A 27,588-nucleotide genomic window follows, 5' to 3' on the forward strand; every position below is an offset into this window, starting at 1 on the left:
TATATGCCATCTGTGATTTTTTTTTTTTTTTTGGTTTTTTGTTTTTGGGTCACACTCGGAGACACTCAGGGGTTACTCCTGGCGCTGCATTCAGAAATCACTCCTGGCAGGCAAGGGGGACCTTATGGGATATCGGGATTTGAACCACCTTCAGTCCTGGGTTAACTGTATATAAGGCAAACGCCCTACTGCTGTGCTATCTCTCTGGTCCCTGCCATGTGTGATTCTGAATAGAGCATTATTCAAACAATTAACAAAACTTCAGTTGAGTCTAAGGAATAGGAAATTAAATGGTGTTTCTGATTGATTTTCTGGTTAACTCTGTGATTATAAAGAACATCCTATTTGTTGGAAATACACACTAAAGTAGCAGGTATATAAAGAGTTGAGGAAGAAAAAAAATACATTATTTGTATTGTACTTGCAACCTGTATTTCTCTTACTTAAAAAAAATAAGTTGGGCCGGAGAGATAGCATGGAGGTAAGGTGTTTGCCTTTCTTGCAGAGGGATGGTGGTTAAAATCCCAGCATCCCATATGGTTCCCCGTGCCTGCCAGGGGCAATTTCTGAGTGTAGAACCAGGAGGAACCCCTGAGCGCTGCCGGGTGTGACCCCAAAAAGCCAAAACTAAAAGTTGATAGTACTATCTAACTAGAAAATTAGACAACCTGCCAGACCAGAGGGAACAGTGGGATCAATCCTCCTCTTCATTATTTCTAGTTTAGGTCGCACCATGGACCAAAACACACTTCTTTATCAGGTCTGATATGGAGAGCAGAGCAAAAATCTCTACATTTGTTTCTAGTAATATGACAATAGAGATAGATAATCATTACTTTTTTTTTTCAGACAACAACTTTTTAATAAGCTCTTCAGGTGATTCTGACAAGTAGTAATCATTACTTTCTTATAGACTGTAGAATAGCACTGGCACATCAGTGGTGGATAGACTAGACCAAGGCAAGAAGCCAAGCTTGAAGATGTCTCCAAAAATCCTCAATCTTCAGGTCCAGGATGCAATCCTGCTTCATCAAGCCAGAATCGAGTACCTGGATGCAAAAGACTTATTGCAGCTACATGCTGCTTTCAAAGAATGATGTATATCAGCAGGAAAATATATAACCAGGAAAATGGTAGGATCTAAGCTAGCTAGAGTCAATCAATCTGACTCACCAGATTTCATGCTTGTTTCAAAACCCATATTAAGCTTCATCAGGTTCACTCAAGAGGAGGTGTTTTTTAATTTTTTAATTTTTTTATTTTTAATTTATTATTTATTTATTTTTGGTTTTGGGGTCACACCTGGCAGTGCTCAGGGGTTACTCCTGGCTCTACACTCAGAAATTGCTCCTGGCAGGCTCAGGGGACTATATGGGATGCCAGGATTCAAACCACCATCCTTCTGCATGCAAGGCGAACACCTTACATCCATGCTATCTCTCCGGCCCCAGAGAGGAGGTGTTTTTTGAAGTGTCTCCCCAGTGTTGCATGTGTAGCAAATCCACCATCAAACCAAGAAGCAATGTTGGCAATATTTGCCAGTCTGCACCTAAATGTAGTGTTAGCAACCTACAGGGAGATGACCTTGCAAGCTTCCTATAATTTAAGAAGATTCAAAACTTTATTTGAAAAAATATCTTTGTGAAGCAAATAGATATAAGGGTACCCCTGGCAAAGAGTTTCTGGGGAAGTTCTAAGGAAGTTGTTCTCTCACCAGTCCCAAAGTAGCCCAAAGGTATTGAAGGTAAGGTCATAAAAAACAGGACTAATAAGACTAACCCACAAGCACAAAATCAGGAGTAGCTCCCAAGCACCAATGAGTGAGACCTCAAAACCAGACAAACCAAGCCAAAACTGTGAAATCCCAGTAATGGAGGAATTAAAATGGTCAGTATTTACCAAGTAGTGACTTGACATCAGTGCCTACTGCATATCCAAAAAACACAAAAGGAAGTTAATAAAATTGCATATTCTTACTAAATAAACTTAAAAACCTTTCATTAGAGCAACTGAACCATCTACCACCTAAGGCCAATTCTCAAAAAGAGAAATCAAAAACAAGAAAATTAAAATATGAGAGTCAGAAATCACCAAAGGAATAAAAATAATAATAGCTTAGTATTTGTTGAAAGAAAGGTATTATGGAAAGGATAAAAACATTCTATGTGGCTATCAGTCTTGAATAATTCTGTCTAAAAATGCCATTGTCATATGTAATTTGTGTGACTATTAGAACCACGTCATAATAATGTCTTTGATTTGTTTCTTCATAATAATGTCTTTGATGTGTTTCTTTCTCATCTTTCATTTAGCAATTATCATAACAATCTTTTGAGATTAGTAGTACAAAATCTGTTACTTCCGTTTAAAAGATCAGGAAACCAAAGCTCAGAGCATTATCACTTGGTGAAGTTTACAAAGCAATGATTAGGACTACTGCCTGCAGACTATCAGTTACACTTCTTTAGTTTATTTGGTTTTGTTTCATTTTGTTTTAGAGAAAGCCACATCTGGCAGTGCTCAGGGAGCTAGCTATTCCTGGCTCAGCTCAGAGGTTATTCCTGATAAGCCTTTGCAATCTTGCAGTGCCAGGGACCCATTTGGAATCTCGCAGTGCTATGCCTCCTATACACAAATACACTCTAGCTTGTTGAACTAGCTCTCTGCTCCCAGGTTACACTTTTTATTTTATTATATAGATAATCAAGAGAGTAATTATTTTTTCAAAATGTAACTGATCATACCTCTCCTGAAACTGTGGGTTTTTTTAGCACTTCTCACAGCTCAATTTTTTTTACATCTTTCTGTGTAAACAAAAGATCCAAATCCTTAACCAAGGATTCTCCTGTTTTTTTTGCTCAATAAATAGAAGTTCATTTTCCAGCTGCTTAAAGAAAAAATTTGAGATTTTTTTTGCTCTTTTTCATCTCCCCCTGTGTCCTAGCTTTCTCTTCCCTCTATTAATACTATGGTTGAGATGACCAGGATCATATACATGCTCAGCTATGATACTCATGCACTTTTAGCTATGGAGACTCACATCAGGTTTGCAGTGCTTGTACACTCAGCCCAGTGCTCACCAGGGATCATAATCCTTTACATTGTGGTAGTCTCAGGGGGTCACTGTAGTATTCAAGCAATGTTCTCAAGGGTTATAACTCCTAGCCACAGTGCTCATATGTCTTTTTTAGTTGTGGTGCTAGGCAGGAGTTGTACCCTTTAATTATAGTGCTTACATATAACTGGCAGTAGTGTGGATGGAAATTACTCATGGTATCAGTAATCAAAGAAAGTAGAGCTATGAGAAACAAATAGTAGAGCTGCAGAATTGTGTTTATGGATATGGTAACACCGAGTATTGGATGCACAGTCTCATGCTTGCAAGGTCGACTTCAGCCACTGAGACATCTCCTGGCCCTCTTGGAATATTTTTGTTAGTTTTTAGGCAACACCTGGTAGTGTTCAGGCTTTACTCCTGGCTCTGTGGTGGTCAGGGATCACTCCTGGCAGGGCTTAAGGGAATTTATGGTATGCCAGGATCAAATCCAGGTCAGCCATGTGTAAGGCAAGTGTCCTTTTCTATGAACCATCTCTCCAGTCCCTATTCTATTTTTTCTCCTTCCTTCCTTCCTTCCTTCCTTCCTTCCTTCCTTCCTTCCTTCCTTCCTTCCTTCCTTCCTTCCTTCCTTCCTGTCCCTATTCTATTCTTTCTCTTTCCTTCCTTCCTTCCTTCCTTCCTTCCTTCTGGTCCCTATTCTGTTCTTTCTCCTTCCTTCCTTCCTTCCTTCCTTCCTTCCTTCCTTCCTTCCTTCCTTCCTTCCTTTCGGTCCCTATTCTTTCTCCTTCCTTCCTTCTGGTCCCTATTCTGTTCTTTCTCCTTCCTTCCTTCCTTCTTTCTTCCTTCCTTCCTTCCTTCCTTCCTTCTGGTCCTTATTCTGTTCTTTCTCCTTCCTTCCTTCCTTCCGGTCTCTATTCTGTTCTTTCTCCTTCCTTCCTTCCTTCTGGTCCTTATGCTGTTCTTTCTCCTTCCTTCTTTCTTTCCTTCCTTCCTTCCTTCCTTCCGGTCCCTATTCTGTTCTTTCTCCTTCCTTCCTTCCTTCTGGTCCCTATTCTGTTCTTTCTCCTTCCTTCCTTCCTTCTGGTCCCTATTCTGTTCTTTCTCCTTCCTTCCTTCTGGTCCTTATTCTGTTCTTTCTCCTTCCTTCCTTCCTTCCTTCCGGTCTCTATTCTATTCTTTCTCCTTCCTTCCTTCCTTCTGGTCCTTATTCTGTTCTTTCTCCTTCCTTCCTTCCTTCCTTCCTTCCTTCCTTCCTTCCTTCCTTCCTTCCTTCCTTCCTTCCTTCCGGTCTCTATTCTGTTCTTTCTCCTTCCTTTCTTCCTTCTGGTCCTTATGCTGTTCTTTCTCCTTCCTTCTTTCCTTCCTTCCTTCCTTCCTTCCTTCCTTCCTTCCTTCCTTCCTTCCTTCCTTCCTTCCGGTCCCTATTCTGTTCTTTCTCCTTCCTTCCTTCCTTCTGGTCCTTATTCTGTTCTTTCTCCTTCCTTCCTTCCTTCCTTCCTTCCTTCCTTCCTTCCTTCCTTCCTTCCTTCCTTCCTTCCTTCCTTCTGGTCCCTATTCTGTTCTTTCTCCTTCCTTCCTTCCTTCTGGTCCCTATTCTGTTCTTTCTCCTTCCTCCTTCCTTCCTTCCTTCTTTCTTCCTCCCTCCCTCCCTCGAACACATATCTCACTTGCTTGTCTCTATATATCTTTGTTTGCGTTTTGCACTCTGAAGAAGCCTGTGCTCTCTCTTGAACATATATTTTTATCTTTTTCTCTCTTTCAGAATGTTTCGTTCAATAAAATCTACCTGGCTGAGGCCAGACTGCTAATACAGCAAGTACGGCATTTGCCTTGCATATGGTCAACTGGATTTGATTGCAGGCATCCCTTTTGTCCCCTGAGCACCACAAAGATGCACTACCTGAATGCAGGAATAACCCCTGAGCATTGCCAGGTATGGCCCAAAATCAAACAAAAAAGCTACATCACAAAAATAAATTGTAAATAATGTTGCAATGAATATAGGTGTGAGGAAGGGATTTTTGTATTGGATTAGATTGGATTTTTGTGTTCCTAGGGTATATCCCTACCAAGATGCCCTTCAACAGATGAATGGCTAAAGAAACTGTGGTATATATACACAATGGAATATTATGCAGTCGTCAGGAGATATGAAGTCATGAAATTCTCCTATACAGGGATGTACATGGAATCTATTATGCTGAGTGAAATTAGAAAGAGGGAAATAGAAAGACAGAATAGTCTCACTCATCTATGGGTTTTAAGAAAAATTAAAGACATTGAAATAATTCCCAGAGATGAGGGCCAGAAGGACCATCTCAAGATATGAAGCTCACCACAAAGAGTGGTGAGTGCAGTTAGAGAAATAACTACACTGAGAAATATCATAACAGGGCCCGGAGAGATAGCACAGCGGCGTTTGCCTTGCAAGCAGCCGATCCAGGACCAAAGGTGGTTGGTTCGAATCCCGGTGTCCCATATGGTCCCCCGTGCCTGCCAGGAGCTATTTCTGAGCAGACAGCCAGGAGTAAACCCCTGAGCAACGCCGGGTGTGGCCCAAAAACCAAAAACCAAAAAAAAAAAAAAAGAAATATCATAACAATGTCAGTGAGTGAGGAATGTAGAAAGCCTGTCTCGAATACAGGTGGGGGGTGGGGACGGAAGAGTTGGGGGGCATTGGTGATGGGAAGGTTGCATGGTAAGTGGGATGTTCTTGTTATGACTAAAACCCAACTACAATTATATTTGAAATCACGATGTTTAAATAAAGAAATTATTTATATAAGTAAAACAAGCAGTTCAGATCCGATTAATGTAAATCTCTATATATGAGTTTATTTTTTAAAAATATCCTAACTTTTAAAAAAAAATGAAAATTTTTAACTACATAATGTTCAAGGTATCTTTCCTTTTTTTTGGTTTCTGGTTTTGGGGCCACACCCAGTGACATTCAGGGATTACTCCTGGCTATGCACTCAGAATTGCTCCTGTCTTGAGGGACCATATGGGATGCCAGGGATTGAACTGAGGTCCATCCTGGGTCAGTTACATGCAAGGCAAACGCCCTACCACTGCACTACTGTTCCAGCCTTAAAGGTATCTTTAGATTGAAGATGGGGGTTAGAGGCACACCAAGTGATCTGGAGGCTACTCCCAGCTCTATGCTCAGGAGACCATGTGGTTCAGGGTCCATGCCAAAGTAAGCTGCTGCATACAAGGCAAGTATCTTTAACTTCTGAATTATATCTTTCCAGCCCATATGCTAGATTTAAATTTCTGGAATATCATATTTTAGAAAAGGGTTACATCCAGCAGTTTTATACCTATGAGGTGCCTAGGATCTTACACAGGACCTTGCATATGCTAAGCACAGGCTCTTTCACTTGAGCCTCTCTCTCTCACTCAATATCGCTCTGTCTCTCACACACACACACACCTTAGATTGGAATTTCGATAATTCTACATTCAGCCTATTAGGGAAATAATAATTGCCCCAAATATCTGAGGGGATGTCTTATTGAAAAAGAATACAATTCTTTTATGAGGCCTCAAAACACAGAACTAAGACCAAGGTAAGAAGAAGGGGTTGGAAGGAAAAAAGTTTTATGAAGAAATATATATTTGGGGTTTTTTTTTTGGGGGGGGGCCACACCCGGCGGTGCTCAGGGGTTACTCCTGGCTGTCTGCTCAGAAATAGCTCCTGGCAGGCACAGGGGACTATATGGGACACCGGGATTCGAACCAACCACCTTTGGTCCTGGATCGGCTGCTTGCAAGGCAAACGCCGCTGTACTATCTCTCCAGCCCAGAGAAATATATTTAAGTACTTTGCAACATAGTTTTTCAACAATAGGATACAGTGAGGGGACACTATGGGTTTGCTAGTGTTCCTGAATCAGAAAGTCATTTTGGGGCAATTACTAGGAATAGAAACACAGTGGCTAAAAACACAGGGGCTTTGACAGTCAGTTAACCAAATGACCTCAAAGGACTGGAACTGTGAGTCTCAAATTGCCAGAAGCTGAAGATATAGATAGAAGGGATCATTATCAGTGCCCAAATTCTTTGGAGTGAATGAGCTGATAAAGAGTATCCAGACCCAATAGTACAGTGGGTTTGGTGCTTGCCCTCCATGTGGCTCACCTGGGTTCAATCCCCGGCATCCCATATGGTCCCCTGAGAACCTCCAATAGTAATTCCTGAGAGCAAAGACAAGAGTAACCCCAGCACTGCCAGGTGCAGCCTCCCCTCTCCAGTACACCCATTCCACCACCACCAAAAACCAAGAATCTGATCCCTTGCTTACGGAAAGCATGCTACAAACTAATGGAAGATATCTAGAGAAATAACTGTTGCTGGGAAGTCTGACCAAAATAATCCCAGGGGAAGGGGGATGGCCTATCCTTAACTCCTTACCCCTATCTTTACTGTTGCAAACGTGAAGTTTCTGTAAAGCAAGAACACATAATTCACACAAGTATTAGGTTCTTCCCCTCCCTACAACTACTCTTAGCTGCCTTGTCACCACAATTTCCTATATTTATGACAGAAATTCTAAGTGTCAGCACCAGAGTAACTTTAGCAAGTACCCTGTGTACCCCTAATAGTTTACAGATGAGAAAGAAGTCTCAGAAAAAGGCATTATCTGAGTCATTTTCCTTATTCAATATTAAGGAACACAGTGACATATCAGCAGCTCAGCTATAAACCCAGTAGCTGAGATGACACAGGTTATTGAAATAGGCCTCAAGAATCTCCATTTATTGGTTTTTGTGTGTCTCTTCTGGTGGTGCTCAGGGTTTCCTCCTGGCTCTTCACTCAGGAATTACTCCTGGCAGTGCTCCAGGAACCATATGGATTGCTGGGCATCAAATCTGGGTAGGTCATGTGCAATGTAAGCACCCTATCTGCTGTATTATCTCTCTGTATTTATTATTATTTATTATTATATTTGTTAATATAAAATATAACATTACTTTTACTATTCATATTCTTTCTATATACTTCCAAAAAGTGACTCAGGATTTCACAGCACTAGGTTCCTTATCATTTTTACCAGTTTAGAGAATGATTTTTTACTTTATCAAGGATCATAAAACTCAGGACAATGTTTATTTTGCCAGCAATAACTCTGCCCCCAGACTCCCTTCTAAATCTTCTGAAATTCTCCTTTCTACTATTCTTCAGAAGCCCAATCATCTTGAGTAAATATAAAGTAACTATAGGTTGCAAAAGAACTCCTAGAAACCACTTCCTCTTCAGAAATAATCATAATCCTGAAGTACCAGAACAAAAAGGGACTTTACAGAGTTTATTTCCTACCACTCCCACAAAGACTCAGAAAAAGAAAAACAATAGCCTAATGTCAACTTCTTTTTCAATTGTTTTCCCTTAACTTATGTATTTTGGTCAGAAGAAAAACTAGTGTAACCACTAAAGAAAAAGAATGAGGGGAAGAAAAAAAAATAGTCCCTTTATCACCATTCACTGAGATGAATTCCTAGAAATGGACCTAGATAATTAATACTGTCCCTAAACATGAATGCTAGGACAATATACCCCAGGATGCTAGCATTCCATGTCATCTAGACACTCCTCTTGTCAAAATCTGGTTTTTATCTCATACCCAACCAAATTTGATGATTTCTAAATATAAACAAGTTTATACTCAGAAATACATAGGAATTTTGAGATCAAAGTTTCTATTCTAAGGAAAGAGCCTATGAAAAGAGAGTAGTGACTTTACTTATGAAAGGAAAGGTAGTTAATATAGAAATAATGATAATTGGGGCAGGAGAGATAGCACAGCGGCATCTGCCTTGCAAGCAGCCGATCCAGGACCTAGGGTCCTGGATGGTCCCCCGTGCCTGCCAGGAGCTATTTCTGAGCAGAGAGCCAGGAGTAACCCCTGAGCACCGCCGGGTATGGCCCACCCCCCAAAAAAGAAATAATGATAATTATCATTATTATGGAAAGAATAGACGATAGTAAATTTCTTATGCTTTTGAGGCTGTGGTTCTCTTATTGAATAAATAAAATACTGAGCAACTAGCATATGACCAAAATAATAGTCCTCAACCACTCTTTCCCTATAAATTCTCTCCCTATAAACCAAATCCCCTCCTGTCCTTCATTTAAGCTGGCCCTCACTAATATAAGCTACCCTTAATATCTTTCACTATCTTTCCCTATTTGGCGATCAAATAAAACTGGAAAACTCAACATTAAACAAAGTTAGCCACTTTGTATTATGTGAATGTTTCTTGGCGCTACTACAATAATAATATATATTTGCAATTCCTGTAAAGGCTTACTATGCAGTGTTTCTAAGACTCAATTGTTTCATGAATAATGAAGTTTCCTCTAGTAATTAGTGTGTGTGTATGTGTGTGTGTGTGTGTGTGTGTGTGTGCGTGTGTGCGAGCGCGCTACACCCAGCTGTGCTTGGGCAACTCCCCATGGTGCCAGAGATCAAATCTGGGACTCCTGCACACCAGTTTTTTAAAATCATGACACTGGCCCAATACAGAAAACACTACTTTTGTCCATATCCCTTCTACAAATGGGTAAAGTAACACTTTCTAGGACCTATCTGCATATGTCTGGTACCAGAATTAGATAGGACCTCAAGAATCTGCAGCACTTACAACTCTGACCTGAGTTTTCTGTGTTTTGTGATTCACCTGAATTACTTCAAACCAGGAAATATATTCAGACACAAGCAACTTCTTTGCAGAACTCTGAAGGTTATCTCATCCCTGAGGAACCTAGAAAACAGGCCTAAGTATCAACAAGAACTTAAGTATGACGTCCAGGGCAGGAGTTAAAGAATGTATCAACAGAATAACTGACGGTTTCAATGGCAAAGAGCCCTCACATTAATGCCAATGGCAATGACAATACAAAAAAAAAAAAAAAAAAAAAACACTCATATCTATAGAGTGTTTTTACAAATAAATATAAATAAATGCTTTATAATATCTCATTTGATTTTTGTGGGGTTTTTTGTTTTTTTGTTTTGTTTTGTTTTGTTTTGTTTGTTTTTGGGCCACACCCGGTCACACTCAGGAGTTACTCCTGGCTATGCGCTCAGAAGTCGCTCCTGGCTTGGGGGACCATATGGGACGCCGGGGGATCCAACCGCGGTCCATCCAAGGCAGCGCAGACAAGGCAGGCACCTTACCTCTAGCGCCAAGGCCCAAGCCCCATCTTATTTGATTTTTATAACAATCTAGTGACAGAGCAAAGGGTGGAATTATTATCTACATTTTATGAAAAAGGAAATTGACTCAAAGTTAAAAGCCTTGATTGTAGCATATGAGCAAATTTGGAATGAGAACCTAAATTCCCTGTCCCTCTGGTTAGGGCTCTTCTTACTACATGACACAAATGAGATAAAACTGGATTAAGTTCAATTTATACAAAGAATTTCTTTTTAATTTGGGGCCACACCCAGCAATGCTGAACACAGGAATCACTCCGGAGACTATAAAGAGTGCCAGAGATCAAACCCCAATCAGTTGCAAGCAAGGCAAGTACCCAACTATCTCTCTGGCCCATACAAAGAAAATTTTACTGGATTAAATTCTTCCATAAAATATCCTGAGGGGTTGAAGCGATAGTACAGAGGGTACAGCGTTTGCCTTGCATGCAGCCAACCAGAATGTGATACCATGCATCCCATATAGTTCCATGCACCCCTTCCAGGAGTTATCCCTGAGCTTAGAGTCAGGAATAACCCCTGAACACCACTAGCTGTAGCCCTAAAACAACAAACATGGGACTGGAGTGATCATAAAGCAGGTAAGGCACTTGCCTTACATGTAGCTGACCTGGGTTTGATCCCCGGCATCCCATACTATCCCCTGTGCCTGCCAGGAGTGATTCCTGAGTTCAGAACCAGGAGTAACCCCTGAGCACCCACTGATGTGGCCCAAAAAACAAACAAAAAAAAAAAAGAAAAAGAAACAAACAACAAAAAGACTAACTGCTCCTACAAGCTCACTTAAAAAGAAACAGCACAATCCCCAGCTGCTGGGGATTGCCAGAAGCAAGATTCCAGTTCTTCACCTTCCAGGTCCTTCTTGGGTTCAAGTCTAATACTGAGTTATATTTCTAGGAGAATTGCATTTTAGGAAGTGTCTCCAGGGAGCAGTATGGGGGTAATGTTACAAGCAAGAAGTCAGAGGATTTGAGTTTGAATTCTAGTTCCACCTTGAACTATTATTTAATTGTAAAACAATTCCTTTCTTTTTTTATAGTCTATTTATTTGCATTTTATTTTTTAATATAATTTTTATTTTGACCAAAGTGGCTTACATATCTTTCACAGTAATATTTTAGGTACATATTAACAATGTGTCAGGGGAATTCCCATCACCAAAGTTGTCCTCCCTCAATCCCCATTCCCATCTTGCATCCATATCGCCCCTGGGCTGCTATCTTTACACATAAAATGAAGTGAAGAATATCTATTCTGAAAGCATATCTATTGAGAAACTAATATAAGGAGTTAGAGAGGTAACTGATTAAGAGTATAAGCTCTAGAATGGGTTTGAATTTCAGGCCTGCAGTTTCTAGTTAACTGCAAGATTTCAGAAAAGCATTTAACACTTCAGATTTTCAGTTTTTGTATATGTGAAATAAAGAAAGCAGTGCTTTTTGATTATTGTGAGATTCAAATGAATTACTACTTAATAAACATTGGAGCAATAGGGTCCCATATCTAGCTCAATAAAAAAAGGTAATGATAATGAAGTGGTGGTAAAACAAACAAATAAACAAAAAACCATAAACAAACCTGATGTTCATTTTCCTCCCAAAGCAAGAATGAAAAATAAAGTTTCTCAGTCCTATATACCTTTCTTCTATAAATCAAAATATCTTGATTCAAATCAGGCCACTAAACTTTAAATGTCTGTTCTGTCCCATATTGGCTTTATGATTGTAAGTAAGTCATGTAACTAAATTGACATAGTTTTCCTTTAAAAATTGTATTTTGAAATGATTTAATGACTTTGAAAATACTTTATGAAATATTAATGACTACATAAAAGTGAATAAATGTGCAAGGTGATTTATACTATAAGAAAGACAAAAACAAACAAACAAACAAAAATGTAAAGAAAGATGTCTTTACCAGTAAAAGGCAACTTTATCTCCAAGTTTTTTCTCGTGGACATTCCGATCCAGTACATTGTAGCAGATGTTGGTAGTTGCTCCTTTCATCCACTCAATGAAGATTTTCCCTTTAGTTACATCAAAGTTGTACTGGAGGAATGGGCCAGAGCATGGGGTCTTCCAATAAAATTCCTTAGCAATGTCTCCCCAAAACTCTGCAATAGAAGGTAAAGTCCAGACATCACTATGCTTCTCAGACATTTATACCATATGTCTTATCAGTCTCTACATAGGTTTACATTACAACTCCCCTGCCCAGTGCTCTAAAACCTGGGTTTAAGACCTGGGTCTTTCCTCTACTCATCTACACTCTTTTAAAAAAAAAAGAAAAAAGAAGTTTAAATTGCAATTTAGGCAACATGATTTCCAAAGAAAAAAAAATCTATGGGTTTTATATATACAAAATTACTGCAACTTCACCTTCACCAAAATGTCCAAGTTTAGCCACTGCTTCTCTTTTATAAAAAAAAAAAAATACTTGTAGTTGGGGCCAGAGCAATAGTGCAGCAGTAGGGTGTTTGCCTTGCATGGGGCTGACGCAGGACGAACCTGGATTTGATCCCTGGCATTCCATATGGTCCCCCGAGCCAGGAGCAATTTCTGAGCACAGAGCCAGGAGTAACCCGAGTGTCACCAGGTGTGGCCCCAAAACAAAACAAAAAAAGTAGTACTGTTACACCAATCCTACTACTAGGGTGCCAGGATTCCTCCACCATTATCCTAAGGTCCCTTCCCTCCCATTCTTTGTTAAGACCAGACTGTATCTAAGGGTTATTTGCATTGGGGATTTTGTCAAATTCCTTGATTTGTTTCTTTGTCTTTTTGTTTCTGACTTACTTCACTTAACATTTATTCCATCCATCCTTCCAATATTACAGAAAACAGCAAGATTTCATTTTTTCTCATAGTTGAGTAGTATTCCATTGCATACCTTTCCCCCGCCATTGTATACCTTTTTGGGGGATTGCATACCTGCATTCTGGTGGTGCTTCAAGTTTACTTCCAGTCCTATGCTCTGGGAATGTTGCTAACAGTGCTCGAGGGACCATGCTGTACCAGCCTTAACAGCTGTACTCTCTCCAATTCCTTACCATAATTTATTTTTTGTTTGTTTTTGGTTTTGGGGTCACACCCAGCATCGCTCAGGGGTTACTCCTGGCTCCACACTCAGAAATTGCTCCTGGCAGGCTCAGGGGACCATATGGGATGTCAGGATTCGAACCAATGACCTTCTGCATGAAAGGCAAACACCTTACCTCCATGCTATCTCTCCGGCCCCACCATAATTTCTTTTTTTTTTCTTTTTTGGTTTTTGGGCCACACCCGGCGGCGCTCAGGGGTTACTCCTGGCTATCTGCTCAGAAATAGCTCCTGGCAGGCACGGGGGACCATATGGGACACCAGGTTTCGAACCAACCACCTTTGGTCCTGGGTCGGCTGCTTGCAAGGCAAACACCACTGCTGTGCTATCTCTCCGGGCCCCTCTTTTTTTTTTAATATTTTTATTTATTTAAACATCTTGATTACAAATATGATTGTGATTAGGTTTCAGTCATGTAAAGAACACCCCCCATCTCCAGTGCAACATTCCCACCACCAATGTCCCAAATCTCCCTCCATCCCATGCCCCCACCTGTTTCTAGACAGGTTTTCTAGTTCCCTCATTCATTCTTTTTATTTTTAATATATTTTTTAAGTAACATGATCATATTTGGGTTACAGTCATAACCAGAACACCTCCCTTCACCAGTGTAATATTACTCCCTTCCCCCTTCCCATACCCTGCCAGTATTCGAGACAGGCATTCTACTACAACTGTTTTTAAGTTCAGTAAGTTGTATTTTTTTCCTTAAAGGATAAAAGTAAAAAAAAGTAAAGGTGTGATAGTAGCAATCGCCGTTGTTTGCATAGGTCCAGAAAAATGGGGAAAATGGAAAAAAATCCTTGACCTGATTACTAAAAAGGCCTCACCTCAGTTTATTGACATAAGACAGACTCGACTCTGGGGCTGGGAGCCGGGAGTCTAGCAGGAGGGGGTTTGGCAGGCCCCCCGCCATGCCGGAGGCCTTCTTAACCAGGCCAAGTGGGGGTTCGGGACTTGGGTAACCCCAGCACCCCTCTACCGCCTTGCTCCAGATCTCCAAGGCTTCCCCGGGCCACATGCCTGGGAAAGCCGGTGAGTTGGGCCCCTTGGTGGAGCTTGAAGGTACCCTAGGCTTTCCCCCATTATCCATTCAGCTCCTTAGGGAGGGTCTGGGTGGGGCCCTGAACTTCTGGCCTCCCAGCTTCTTGAAGGATCTCTCCTTCCTGGGAGTGGGGAGTCTAGCAGGAAGGGGTTTGGCAGGCCCCCACCACGCGGAAGGCCTTCTTAACCAGGCCTAGTGGGGGTGCGGGACTTGGGTAACCCCAGCACCCCTCTACCACCTTGCTCCAGATCTCCAGGGCTTCCCTGGGCAAGCTGGTGAGTTGGGGCCCTTGGTGGAGCTTGAAGGTACCCTAGGCTTTCTTGACTTCTTGAAGTCACTGGTAATCTCTGTCCAGTCTATATTTTCAAAATCACATGGGGGCAATAGCCCCCGCGCGCACAAGAAACATTAATAGTACTATCATTGAATTATGTTTTTATGTATGCAGAATGTCCATTTTGTACTCTGCCCTTTTGCATACCCCTTCATAAGATCATATTTCTCTTTAACTTCCTTAACTCCTATCATCATTACTCCTCATTTACCCTTTCTAACTTAAGTACTGTAGAGTCCTAAGTCACAGACCAAAGTGGTGCCCTGGAGTTAACACCCACCCAACTATTTTAAAAGGCATAAAAAGGACACTTATGTCTCTTCAACATTTTATGGGTGTTTTCTTTGACAGCTATAACTTTTGCTGAATATTTTCTTATACAGTGACGATCCCCACCCCCCATGTTTTTTATCTTCTCTTTGTGAACTGCTCAATATGAAATTTGGTGTGAAAGAATCCCTCAGTTTAATGCTTATGTTTGAACCAAGTCATTGGTATTGTTGGAAATGTTCTTACGCCCCCATATATCTGATAGCAAGACGTGGCTTTATTTCTTGTTTGCTTAGGCACACTAAAATGGGAAAATACTATACATACCAATAAGTTCTTATCTAATAGAGATGGGAACATACAAATCTTGTAGTGCAATGAGACCTTACACCCTGAACATTGACATAAAGACCTGGCACAGGCCTCAGAAGAATAGGCATTCTCCATTCACCCCTGATCTAAAGAAGACATCTACAAAACATCCAAGGTTGTATATATCATCACCTGGAGGCATTCCTCTACCAGGGAAGACCCTACAGCTGCTCTGACATCGATCTACTCAAAAAAGACTTCCCTTAACACTGAGAAGACTTAACAAAAACAATGACCAGCTTACTGGACAGGGCTTGCTGTATTGCCCCTTAATTGTGAGGTTTGTCTATAACATCACCTGGAAGCAATCCTCTACCACGAAAGAACCTACCACTGCTCAGATATCGTCCTGCTCAAAAGAGACTTCCCTTAACACTGAGAAGACTTAACAACGACCTGCTTACAGGACAGGGCTTCCTGCATTGCCCTTTCATGGTGAGGTGAAACGAGAAGACACTCCACATCACGACTTCAATGTAGGATATGCAGATTCCAGAATCTTTAATACAGAAACATGATACCAACAACAGAGACTGTGAAAAGTGTGTTGGCACTACGAACAATGTCTTGGATCGGACGATAACTTGCCTGAAGCCTAGAGTTGGTCTTATGCCAGGAAACTTCAGGGGTAGGATCTCTTTGTATTTAGGCCAAGGTTGTTCCTTTCCATGCCTCTCATATTTTGGTGGGCCTATGCAAACAACAATTGCCACTCTAACACCATTTTTACTGTGCTCCTTTGACTCTAATCCTTAAAATGCACCCACTTAAAATTTGAGGTTAACTTAAGCTAATATGCATGTACATGGAAATGTAAAAAATACTATGCCTCTAATGTTTAAGGAGTTACGTAAGTTTTATGGCTTTAGATTGCCTTGTGTGCTGTTAAGAAATAGTATAATGTGCTACAATCTGGGGACTTGAGGGACAAAGTAATTGTACATGGATTCTGTTTTATTTATCTTAACATTCTTTGGCTGAAAGTTCAAAGTTAAGATATCAGCAAGGGGACTTCTTCTGAGAATTATGTTATGGGTGATTGTCCTTCCACTGTAACTTTACCTTGTCCTCTTTCTTTGCATCTTTTGTTCTCATAATTCAAAATAAAAATAAAAAAAAAAAAAAAACCAGACTCTGGGTTCCAGGCAAACCAGTTCATCCAACTCCAGTCATTCTCAAGGTCCTGGTGAAACTTTTTCACACTTTAGCTGTTGTTGGTATCAGATTCTTATATTTAAAGACTCTGGATTCTGTGCATTTCTTTCATCGATGTCACGCTGATGTGGAGCATCCTCTAGTGTCAGCATACCATTAAATGCAGAGCGATCTGCCCTGCATGCAGACTGTTGCTGAGTCTCTGGGTGTTGGGAGCACTCTTTGGAGTAAGTCAATGCCAAAGCAGTGGGAGGTCTTCCCTGGTAGAGGCCCCTCCCCCAGACCCTCCCCTTAGAGGTGGGAGGGAAATGGCGCAAGCCTAGGAATACCAATAAACTCCTCCAGGGGACCCACCTTGCTGGTTTGCCCCACCATGTGGCCAGGCAAAGCCCTGGAGTACCGGAGGAAGGAGGTAGGGGGGTGCTGGGGTGATCCATGTCCCGCACCCCCTTCCTAGGCCTGGTTCCACCATAATTTCTTTATTTACTCATCTACTGTTGGGCACTTGAGTTGTTTAATTGTTGAGTCAATATCTTGACTATTGTAAATAATGAAGTTATATAAATAATTATGGTAAATTAGTTATAATTAATTCATTACAAATAATTATTGTAAAGTATTCATTATTATAAATAATGAAGATATATTCTTACAGATTAAAGGTTTTGTGTTTTGGGTATAAATGCTGCAGATGTATAATCTTATCACTGTCTAGTTCCATAGGCTGGTTCTTGACTCAAATATCCTCCTTCCTCTCTCAAAATTGCTACTCCAGGACATGAGAGATAGTTCAATTGTCCTTGCATATTAGAGGCCTATGTTCAATTCCTGGGACAATATGGTCTCCTGAGCATAGTCAAGAGTGATACCCTAAGAATAGTATCAGAGTAGCTCCAAACACCATCAGGTATGGTGCCAAAATCTAAAAAATCAAAATATGATTGCTATCCCTATTTCTCACCATCACTCAAAGGAAGCAACTTAATGCCTTCCATGATACCTAGCTTATTGTAATTGTTGTTTTTTGTTTGTTTGTTTGTTTGTTTTGCTTTGGGGGGGGCACATCGGGTTACTCCTGGCTATGTGCTCAGAAGTCGCTCCTGGCTTGGTGGACCATATGGGATGCCGGGAGATCTAACCGTAGTCCATCCTAGGTTAGCGCATGCAAGGCAAACACCCTACCATTTGTGCCACCACTCCAGCCCCTGTTAATAATTTGCTTTTAATAAATTCAATAGTGAAAGAAAGAAATCCTTAAGCTGAATAGTACAGGAATTAAAGCAATTTGCATGTGATTGACCCTGTTTGGTCCCTGATACCACATGTGGTTCTCTGAACACTGCCCGGAGTATTTCCTGAAGCACTGAGCAGCTGGATTTGGCCAAAATTTTATTTTATTTTGGGCCACATCTGGCAGTGCTAAGAAGTTATCCCTGGTTCTGAGCTCAAAAATTCCTGGCAACACTCTGGGGTCCATCTGGGATGCTGGGGATTGAACCTGGGCTGGCTGTATACAAGGCAAGTGCTATACCCATTGTACTATCTACCTTCAGGAGAGGAAAGGGGAATGAAAGGATAAAAGGACCAGTTTGGTACACTTTGTTACAATCACTACAATAACACTTAATTTCTGGGAAATTTAGTTTCTTCTGATTTGTTTTGGGGCCACAATTGGTGGTACTCAGGTTTTATTCCAGATTCTGTGCATATGATTACTCCTTGCAGGGCTCAAGGGATCATATATGCTGGCAGGGATTGTACCTAGGTTTGCCATGTTCTAGGCAAGTACTCTATAAGGTGTAATGTTGCTCTAGCCTCTGGAAAACTTTTTAAGATTTTTACACTTGACTGAAAAATTCAAAGAGAAAAGTTGGAAATCTGAAGCATTACTTAGCATGACAGTAAAACTATCATTAAAACTCTTTTTTTATTTTATTTTATTTAAACACCTTGATTACATACATGATTGTGTTTGGGTTTCACTCATGTAAAGAACACCACCCATCACCAGTGCAACATTCCCATCACCAATGTCCCAAGTCTCCCTCCTCCCCACCCAACCCCCGCCTGTACTCTAAACAGGCTCTCCATTTCCCTCATACATTCTCATTATTAGGACAGTTCAAAATGTAGTTATTTCTCTAACTAAACTCATCACTCTTTGTGGTGAGCTTCCTGAAGTGAGCTGGAACTTCCAGCTCTTTTTTCTTTTGTGTTTGAAAATAATTATTGCAAGAATGTCTTTCATTTTCTTAAAACCCATAGATGAGTGAGACCATTCTGCGTTTTCCTATACATGGATGTACACGGAATCTATTATGCTGAGTGAAATAAGTCAGAGAGAGAGAGAGAAAACTCTCTTTTAGTCATCAAGGTTCTTAAATAAAAATATTATTTAGGGGGGCCGGGCGGTGGCGCTGGAGGTAAGGTGCCTGCCTTACCTGCGCTAGCCTAGGAGACGGACCGTGGTTCGATCCCTCGGCGTCCCATATGGTCCCCCAAGCCAGGAGCGACTTCTGAGCGCATAGCCAGGAGTAACCCCTGAGCGTCACCGGGTGTGGCCCAAAAACCAAAAAAAAAAAAAAAAAATTATTTAAAAAAAAAAAAAAACACCTCTGCTCTAGGGCCAGAAGCAATAGCACAGCAGTAAGGCATTTGCCTTGCACGCAGACAACCTGGGATGGACTCAGGTTCAATCCCTGGCATCCCATATGGTGCCCCAAGCCTACCAGGAGCGATTTTTGAGTGCAGAGCCAGGAGTAACACCTGAGCGCCACTGGGTGTAGCCCAAAACACAAAAACAAACAAACAAAAATAAAACCCTCTGTTCCGAGCATTTAGCAACAATGATCATCTCGGAAAGATAGTTTAACTGACTGGAGCACATGCTTTCCATGCAGGAGGCCAGGTTTAATCCCCAGCACCACATGTATGACCTGAGCATCATCAAGAATGACCCTGATGCTGGTGGGAATGCCGTCTAGTCCAACCTTTATGGAAAGCAATATGGAGATTCCTCCAAAAACTGGAAATTGAGCTCCCATATGATCCAGCTATACCACTCCTAGAAATATACTCTAGGAACTCAAAAATACAATACAAAAACCCCTTCCTTATACCTATATTCATTGTAGCACTATTTACCATAGCAAGACTCTGGAAACAATCAAGATGCCCTTCAACAGATGAATGGCTAAAAAGGCTGCTTTAACCAGGCCTACAAAGTGGTGCGGGACATGGCACCCCAGCACCCCTCTACCTCCTTCCTCCGGTACTCCAGGGCTTTGTCTGGCCACATGGCTGGGCAAGCCACTAAGATGGGTCCCTTGGAGGAGTTTATTGCTTTTCCTAGGCTCTCCCCATTTCCCTCCCGGCTCCAAAGGGAGGGTCTGGGGGCGGGGACTGCGACCTTCCGGCCTTCTGGCTCGGGAAGGATCTCTTTCCTTCCTGGGAGCCAACCCGGGAGGTCCTGCCAGCATGGCATTTGGCAGCCCTCCACCATGCCAAAGGCTGCTTTAACCAGGCCTAGGAAGGGGTGCGGGACATGGTCACAATAGGTTATGGCACTAGAACTTATCAGGGAAGTTTCCTTATTAAACTTGTCCATTGTGAAACTGCGTGGGGGAACTAGCATTATAAGAAATATATGGATATCATTGTGTTTCATCTGCTTGTCATTATCTGAACGCCGTCCAGGCGCTCGTTTTATTCCTTTACTCCCTCACTCCCATCTCTTGTTACCCCACATTTAACCATTTTCTGTACTAATGATTTTTGTTTTGGCCAAGGTAGATTACATATCTTTCACAATAATTTTTGTGTGGAGTCTGAAGCTTCAGCAGGCAACGTGTCACAGCAAGGTTCCATGCTGTCGGCTTTTTGGCCAAGATAAGGTGAAGATGCAGCCTGGGTTGCCCCCCACAGCCTTCTCTCTCCTTCCACCCCGTCCCCAGGGTTATTCCTGGATACCTGTTCAGGGTTCCAGCAATTGGTTTCCAGTGAGGTGCAATTTAAAAGAGACCCCAGGCTTCCTTTTTCCTACAAGGGGCTGGGAGGGGTCTACTGAACTTTCAACTTCCAGCAATTAGGAAGCAAAAGCCTCTCGGAGTCGGAAGCTTCAGCAGGCAACAAGGGGAGGACATGGCTCCATGCTCTCTTCACTTGTCCAATCACAGACCAAAGTGGTATCTCGGAAACACCCCCCTCCCTCTTGACTATTTCTAAAACATAAAAGGGTCACGTGTATCTCCTTTGTATATCTCAGATGTATTCCCTTAATATCTATAACTCTTGTCGAATATCCTCATATAGTGACAATTTTGCCCACTGGCTTTGTTATTTGATTGTTTGATTTTCCCCCTTTGAGATCTGTTTTATAAGCAATACTGGTAGAAGAGTATCGCTGTATAGATTTCATGTTTGTACCAAGTTATGGGGAATTTTGGACTTTAGTTGTCGGCCCCCAGATGCACCAACAATATCTTGTGGCATTGCTTCTCTTTTGCATAGGCACATTAAAATGGGAAAAATACATATGCAAACAAGTTCTTATCTAATAGAGATGGGAACTCAAATTTGGTAATGTAATTAGGCCTTTTACCCTGAACATTGGCATAATGATTTGGCTCAGGCCTCAGAAGAATTGGGCATTGCCCACACACACCTAAACAATGGATACCATCTATGGAAACAACCACAATTGTCTTTAACATTACCAGGATCCAAGCCTCTACCAGGGAAGACCTCCCACTGCTTTGGCATTGACTTACTCCAAAGAGTGCTCCCAACACCCAGATGACTCAGCAACAGTCTGCATGCAGGGCAGATCGCTCTGCATTTAATGGTATGCCGAAACTAGAGGATGCTCCACATCAGCGTGACATCGATGAAAGAAATGCACAGAATCCAGAGTCTTTAAATATAAGAATCTGATACCAACAACAGCTAAAGTGTGAAAAAGTTTCACCAGGACCTTGAGAATGACTGGAGTTGGATGAACTGGTATACCTGGAACCCAGAGTCTGTCTTATGCCAATAAACTTCTAGGGTGAGGCCTTTTTTTAATCGGGTCAAGGAATTTTTCTTCATTTTCCCATTTTTCTGGACCTATGCAAACAATGGCGATTCTCACTATCACACCTTTACTATATTGTTTTACTCTTATCCTTTAAGGAAAAAAAATACAACTTACTGAACTTAAAAACAAATAACTGTAGTAGAATGCCTGTCTCGAATACAGGCAGGGGATGGGAAGGGGGAGGGGGTAATGTTACACTGGTGAAGGGGGGTGTTCTGGTTATGACTGTAACCCAAATATGATCATGCTACTTAAATAAAAATATATTTAAAAAAAAGAAACTGTGGTACATATACACAATGGAGTATTATGTAGCCATCAGGAGAGATGGTCATGAAATTTTCCTATACATGGATGTACATAGATTCTATTATGCTGAGTGAAATAAGTCAGAGAGAGAGAAAGATGCAGAATGGTCTCACTCATCTACGGGTTTTAAGAAAAATGAAAGACATTCTTGCAATAATTTTCAGAGACAAAAGAGAGGAGGGCTGGAAGTTACAGCCTACTTCATGAACCTCACCACAAAGAGTGATGAGTTTAGTTAGAGAAATAACTACATTGCGAACTATCCTAACAATGAGAATGTCTGTCTAGAGTACAGGCGGGGGCGTGGTGGGAAGGAGGAAGATTTGGGACATTGGTGGTGGGAATGTTGCAATGGTGCTGGGGGGTGTCCTCTTATATGACTGAAACCCAACCACAATCATGTTTGTAACCAAGGTGTTTAAATAAAATATTATTTTAAAAAAAGAATGAGGGGCCGGAGAGATAGCATGGAGGTAAGGCATTTGCCTTTCATGCAGAAGGTTGGTGGTTCAAATCGTGGCATCCCATATATGCCTGCCAGGGGTGATTTCTGAGCATAGAGCCAGGAATAACCCCTGAGCACTGCCGGTGTGACCCAAAAACCAAAAAAAAAAAAAAAAAAAATGACCCTGAAGCACTGAGTTAGGAGTAGTTCCTAAGCCCCATCAGGTATGTCTCCTCAAAAACAAAGAACAGCAGGGATTAATGCAACTGATAAGAAAAAAATGAAACAAGGACTAAATCCTTCTGAGACTGATAAGAAATTTTACATTGGGAGTTGAAGAAATACCATAGGAGTTAGGTCTCTTCCTGGTTGTGGTGCATAGAAGATCAAGCAGTACTAGGGATAAGCTCAAGTTCCCCCACAGAGTTTGAGCTCCAGACATTCTAGTTATTGTCCTATTCCCACCAGAAAGTTTTGGGTTTTGTTTTTATTATTTTTGCACCACACCCAGCAGTGCTCAGGGCTTAATCCTGGCTCTAGGCCAAGTATCACTCCTGGAAGGACTAGTGGAACAATATGTGGTGCCTGGGATTGAATATGGGTGGGCTTCATGCAAGGTAAGCACACCCTGTCCATGATTATTATTCTGGTACCCCTATTAGAAGGCTTTAAAAGAGAGAGGTATAATCAGATTTGCACTTTTAAAATACCTGCAGGGCTACTCAGGAAAAAAGAGTATTCAACAGGACAAACAAGCAATAGTAGAGAAATTAGGATTTTTCTTAGTACTGAATCAAGAGTTAGAGGGGAAAGAATCACCTAGAAATATAACAATGTAAGTAACCTTAAAGATGATCACTCTCCGGGCTGGAGTACAGCGGCAGAGTGTTTGCCTTGCAAGTGGCCAAACCTGGACAAACCGAGTTTGATCCCCAGCACCCCATATGTTGTCCCCCACAGCCTGCCAGGAGCTATTGCTAAGTGCAGAGCCAGGAGTAAGCCCTGAGTGTGACCAGGTGTGGCCCAAAAACAAACAAACAAAAAAGATGATCATTCTCATTTTACCAATAAATAAAATCTGAAGAGGAAAACTGACTTCCTAATATTACATGATTTTTTAGTTTATACAATCTAATTGGAGAGATACGACTAACAAAATATTTTTGAATATAAATTAAGATTAATTACAAAAACAAACAATAGATTAGATTACATGGTATATAATTACAATCAATTAAATAAATCCAAATTATATCAACCTTTTGGGGACCAAAGAGATATTATAGTAGATAAGGTGCTTGACCCGGCTTCAAGCCCCCTATTATGATCTCCTGAGCACCAGTGCGAGGAGTCCTAAGCACCACTAGGAGTGACCCGAAAACAAAACAAAAGCAAAACAAATTATATCAACCCCAAACTTCCATTTGAAATCTGTAAAATTAGTCAAGATATAAATACTTAAATCTATACCTGGATGACTTTGAGAAAATAGATATTCTTTTTATTGTTTGTTTGTTTGTTTGTTTGTTTGGGGGGGTCTATACCCAGCTCAAGTGTTACTCCTGGCTTTGCACTCAGAAATCACTCCTGGCAAACTCAGGGGACCATATGAGATGCCAGGGATCAAAATTGAGTCTGTGCTATCGCTCTGACCCCCAAAACAGCCATTCTTAAAGAACAAAGTATTGTAACAAGCAACACAATATTACAAGTTATCAAGATAATACCTGAAAAGAGTCACAGTGGCCAAAGAGATATTACAGCAGTTAAGGCACCTTGCACATGTCTGACTCAGACTGTATCCCCAGCAAGCTAGAAGGTACCCTGCCAGGAATAATTCCTGAAACTAGACCCAGGACTGAGCCCTGATGTGGCACCCTCCTCACCAAAAAAATAGAGCCATTAAACTTTATTTTTGAGAGGGGTATTCCAGTAGTGTTAAGGTCACACCTGGCTCTGTTGTTCAGGGGCAACTACTGGTAATGATCTGGGGACCACATGATCAGGAGACCATATGTGATGCTAGAATTTAAATTACTGTTATGACAGCAGCCACATGCAAAGCTATACCAGGTATACTTATTTATGAACTATCCCTAACTTGGTGCTCAAAGGTAACTCCTGTATTTGCAGTACCCGCAGTTAAACCTGGGGCCCCAGCATGAAAACCATAAAGTATATGTTCTCGTCCTTTGAGCTTTCTCACGGGTCCAGAACTTTTTATATCCTTTCATCTGCTAACTCAAATTGAAAAAATAATTCAAAGGAAAAATATTATTAAGCAGATATAACAATATTTATAATAGTAAAACTGGAAACCCAAGTCCCCCCAAAATAATAAAAAAAAATTAGTAATACTGGTAATAAGATTAATAGGATAGTCAATGACCATTAAAAAAAGAAAGCAGGGGCCGGAGAAATAGCACAGTGGTGTTTGCCTTGCAAGCAGCCAACCCAGGACCTAAGGTGGTTGGTTCAAACCCCGGCGTCACATATGGTCACCCGTGCCTGCCAGGGGCTATTTCTGAGCAGACAGCCAGGAGTAAACCCTGAGCACAGCCAGGTGTGGCCCAAAAACCAAAAAAAAAAAAAAAAAAAAAAAAAAGCAATAGGCTGGAACAATAATAGAGTGGTAGGACACTTGCCTTGCATGTGGTTGACCCAGGTTCAAGCCCCAGCATCTTATCTGTTCCCTCATGCTCTGCCAGGAGTAATGCCTGCATGCAGAACCAGACATAACCCCTGAGCATAGAAAGAATAAAAAAGAAAGAATGAAAAAGGGTCAGAGTAATAGTGGGTAGAATGTTTGCCATGCACATGGCTGAACCAACCCGGAACTAACCCAGGTTTGAAATTTGCATCCTATAAGGTCCCCTGAGTCTGCCAGTAGTGATTTCTGAGCATGGAACCATGAGTAACCTCTGAGCACCGTGGGTGTGGCCCAAATTCTCCCCACACACACAAAAATAAAAACTGGCATTTTAGTGAATATAACTAGAATGTAATAGAGTCTAGAATAGTCTCACTTAATTATTTTTGTTTTGGTTTGTTTTGGGCCACATTCAATGGCATTACTACTGTACGTGTGCACACTAAAAAAATGTGTTTGGTACGAGGATTAAATCTAGGTTTTCAACACTGCAAGGCATAGTCTCTACTGGTAAACCATATCCCCAGGTCTTAAAAAAAATTTTAAGTGATAATAGCAGGCATTAGTAATATAAGACTATTTATTTTGGTTTTGGGGCCACACCTGCCTATGCTCAGGGCTTACTCCTGGCTCTGAACTCAAGGAATTACTCCTTGTGGACTTGGGATGCCCATATGGGCTGCCAGAGATGGAAACCAGGTCAGCCACATGGAAAGCAATCACGTAACCCACTGTACTATCTCTCCAGCTCTATAAAATTATTTCTCAACCACAATCATGTCTATCAACAGGAGCTGAAAACTGAGTTGACGGGCTGGATCAATAGCACAGCAGTAGAGCATTTGCCTTGCAAGCACAGATCCAGGACGGACCTGGTTCGATCCCTGGCATCCCATATGGCCCCCCTTAGCCAGTAGCAATTTCTGAGCGCATAGCCAGAAGTAACCCCTGAGCATCACCGGGCGTGGCTCAAAGACAAAAACAAAAATAAATAAATAAATAAATAAATAAATAAATAAATAAATAAATAAATAAATAAAAACAGTTGAAAACTTGGAGAAAACTAAATTTTAGAGTCACTAAACTTGGGGGCTTTGTTTGTATTTGGAGGGAGAAGTACTGAAATCTGTATATTTCATTGGCATACACACTAAGTAGAAGGTGTGAAAGACCTTTTGCATACCAAACTTACATAAGTATATTCTAACTAGAGTGATAGTATGACTGGAAATTATAAAACATATAGAGAGGGGCCGGAGCAATAGCACAAGGTAGGGCTGCCCAGGATGGACATGGATTCGATCCATGATGCCCCATATGGTCCCCCTAGCCAGGAACGATTTCTGAGCATATAGCCAGGAGTAACCCCTCAGGGTCACCCGGTGTGGCCCAAAAACCAAAAAAAATAAAATCATATAGAGAGGTAGGTGCAACTGGATTATCTATAGATATAAAAGGCAGAATTTTAACCAGAAACTGTAGGAAATATCGAAGTTTTTGAAGAGACGTATACTTAAAAAGATGTTTTCAAAATATTAGTCCAATAGTACATCAATAAATTTACCAAAGATAAAATCAAGGGTAAAATCAAAGGTTAAATCAAGGAAGGAAGAGCACACTGAGAGGAGCTTTCTTGTGAAATAGAATAAAAAGTAAATCAGAGGGGCATTTTGAAGAACACTTAACAGAATGTAGTGGAAATTCCACTGAAGTAAGAGAAAAGAAAAAGCATAACTAGAGGGAATATAGACTTTGCAACCAAGGCTATCCTGGTTCAAATCCCAGTTACACTAGTAAGTGTCTTAATGACTGTACCAAGATACACTCCAAGTTTCATTTTCCCTCTCTAGAAAATGAGAATAACATTAAAGCAAGCAAAATTTGTGCTAAATGAGTCATGTTTGAGCTATTTACAAATAAGATATACAACCAGAGAGATAGTTAAATAAGCTAGAGTGTATGTTTTGCATACAGAAGATCCAGGTTTCAGCCCTTGCATCACAGATGATTCCCTGTGCACCACCAAGAGCAATCCCCATGTGCAGAGATGGGAGAAGTCCCTGAATATCATGAAGTGTAACCCCACCACAACCAAAAAAAAAAAAAAAAGATTAAAAACAAGAGCCTGAAAAAAAAAAAGAGCCTGAAAGATAGTATAATGGGTAAGATACTTGTCCTGCACAGGCTGACCAGGGTTTGATTCCCAGGACCCTTTGTGGTCCCTTTGAACACCACCAGGAGTTAGTCCCAAGCATTGTCAAGTCTGGCCTCAAAACCAATAGATATATTATCTATAAATTATAGATCTTATTCAAAGAGAACCAGGGATTTGGCTCAGTGATAGAGAACTTCCTTTTAACATCAGAGACCTAATTTCAGGCTCGACCTGGCCCCCAAGCATTGAGCCAGGTATAGTCCCTGAACACCACCAGATGTGACACAAAGACCAAAAATAAATAACAAATGAATAAAAGAGAGACTCATCATTTTTATCATCATAGAGATTTTATAGCTTGGGATAGGAAGAGGACTGGAGCAATAGAACAGAGGTA

The 27,588-nt window shown here is 41.1% G+C and overlaps 1 protein-coding gene across 1 annotated transcript in view; it reads right to left on the reverse strand.

Moving 5' to 3' along the window:
• Nucleotides 1-27,588, reverse strand: part of ACSS2 (acyl-CoA synthetase short chain family member 2) — a 90,288-nt gene that overhangs the window by 59,331 nt on the left and 3,369 nt on the right. The window contains exon 2 of the mRNA XM_049779453.1: nt 12,198-12,393. Within this exon, the coding sequence (XP_049635410.1) occupies nt 12,198-12,393 (196 nt within the window). The remainder of the gene's footprint in view (nt 1-12,197; nt 12,394-27,588) is intronic.

Source organism: Suncus etruscus, chromosome 9 (genome assembly GCF_024139225.1).
Source record: "Suncus etruscus isolate mSunEtr1 chromosome 9, mSunEtr1.pri.cur, whole genome shotgun sequence".
NCBI classification, from domain to species: Eukaryota; Metazoa; Chordata; class Mammalia; order Eulipotyphla; family Soricidae; genus Suncus; species Suncus etruscus.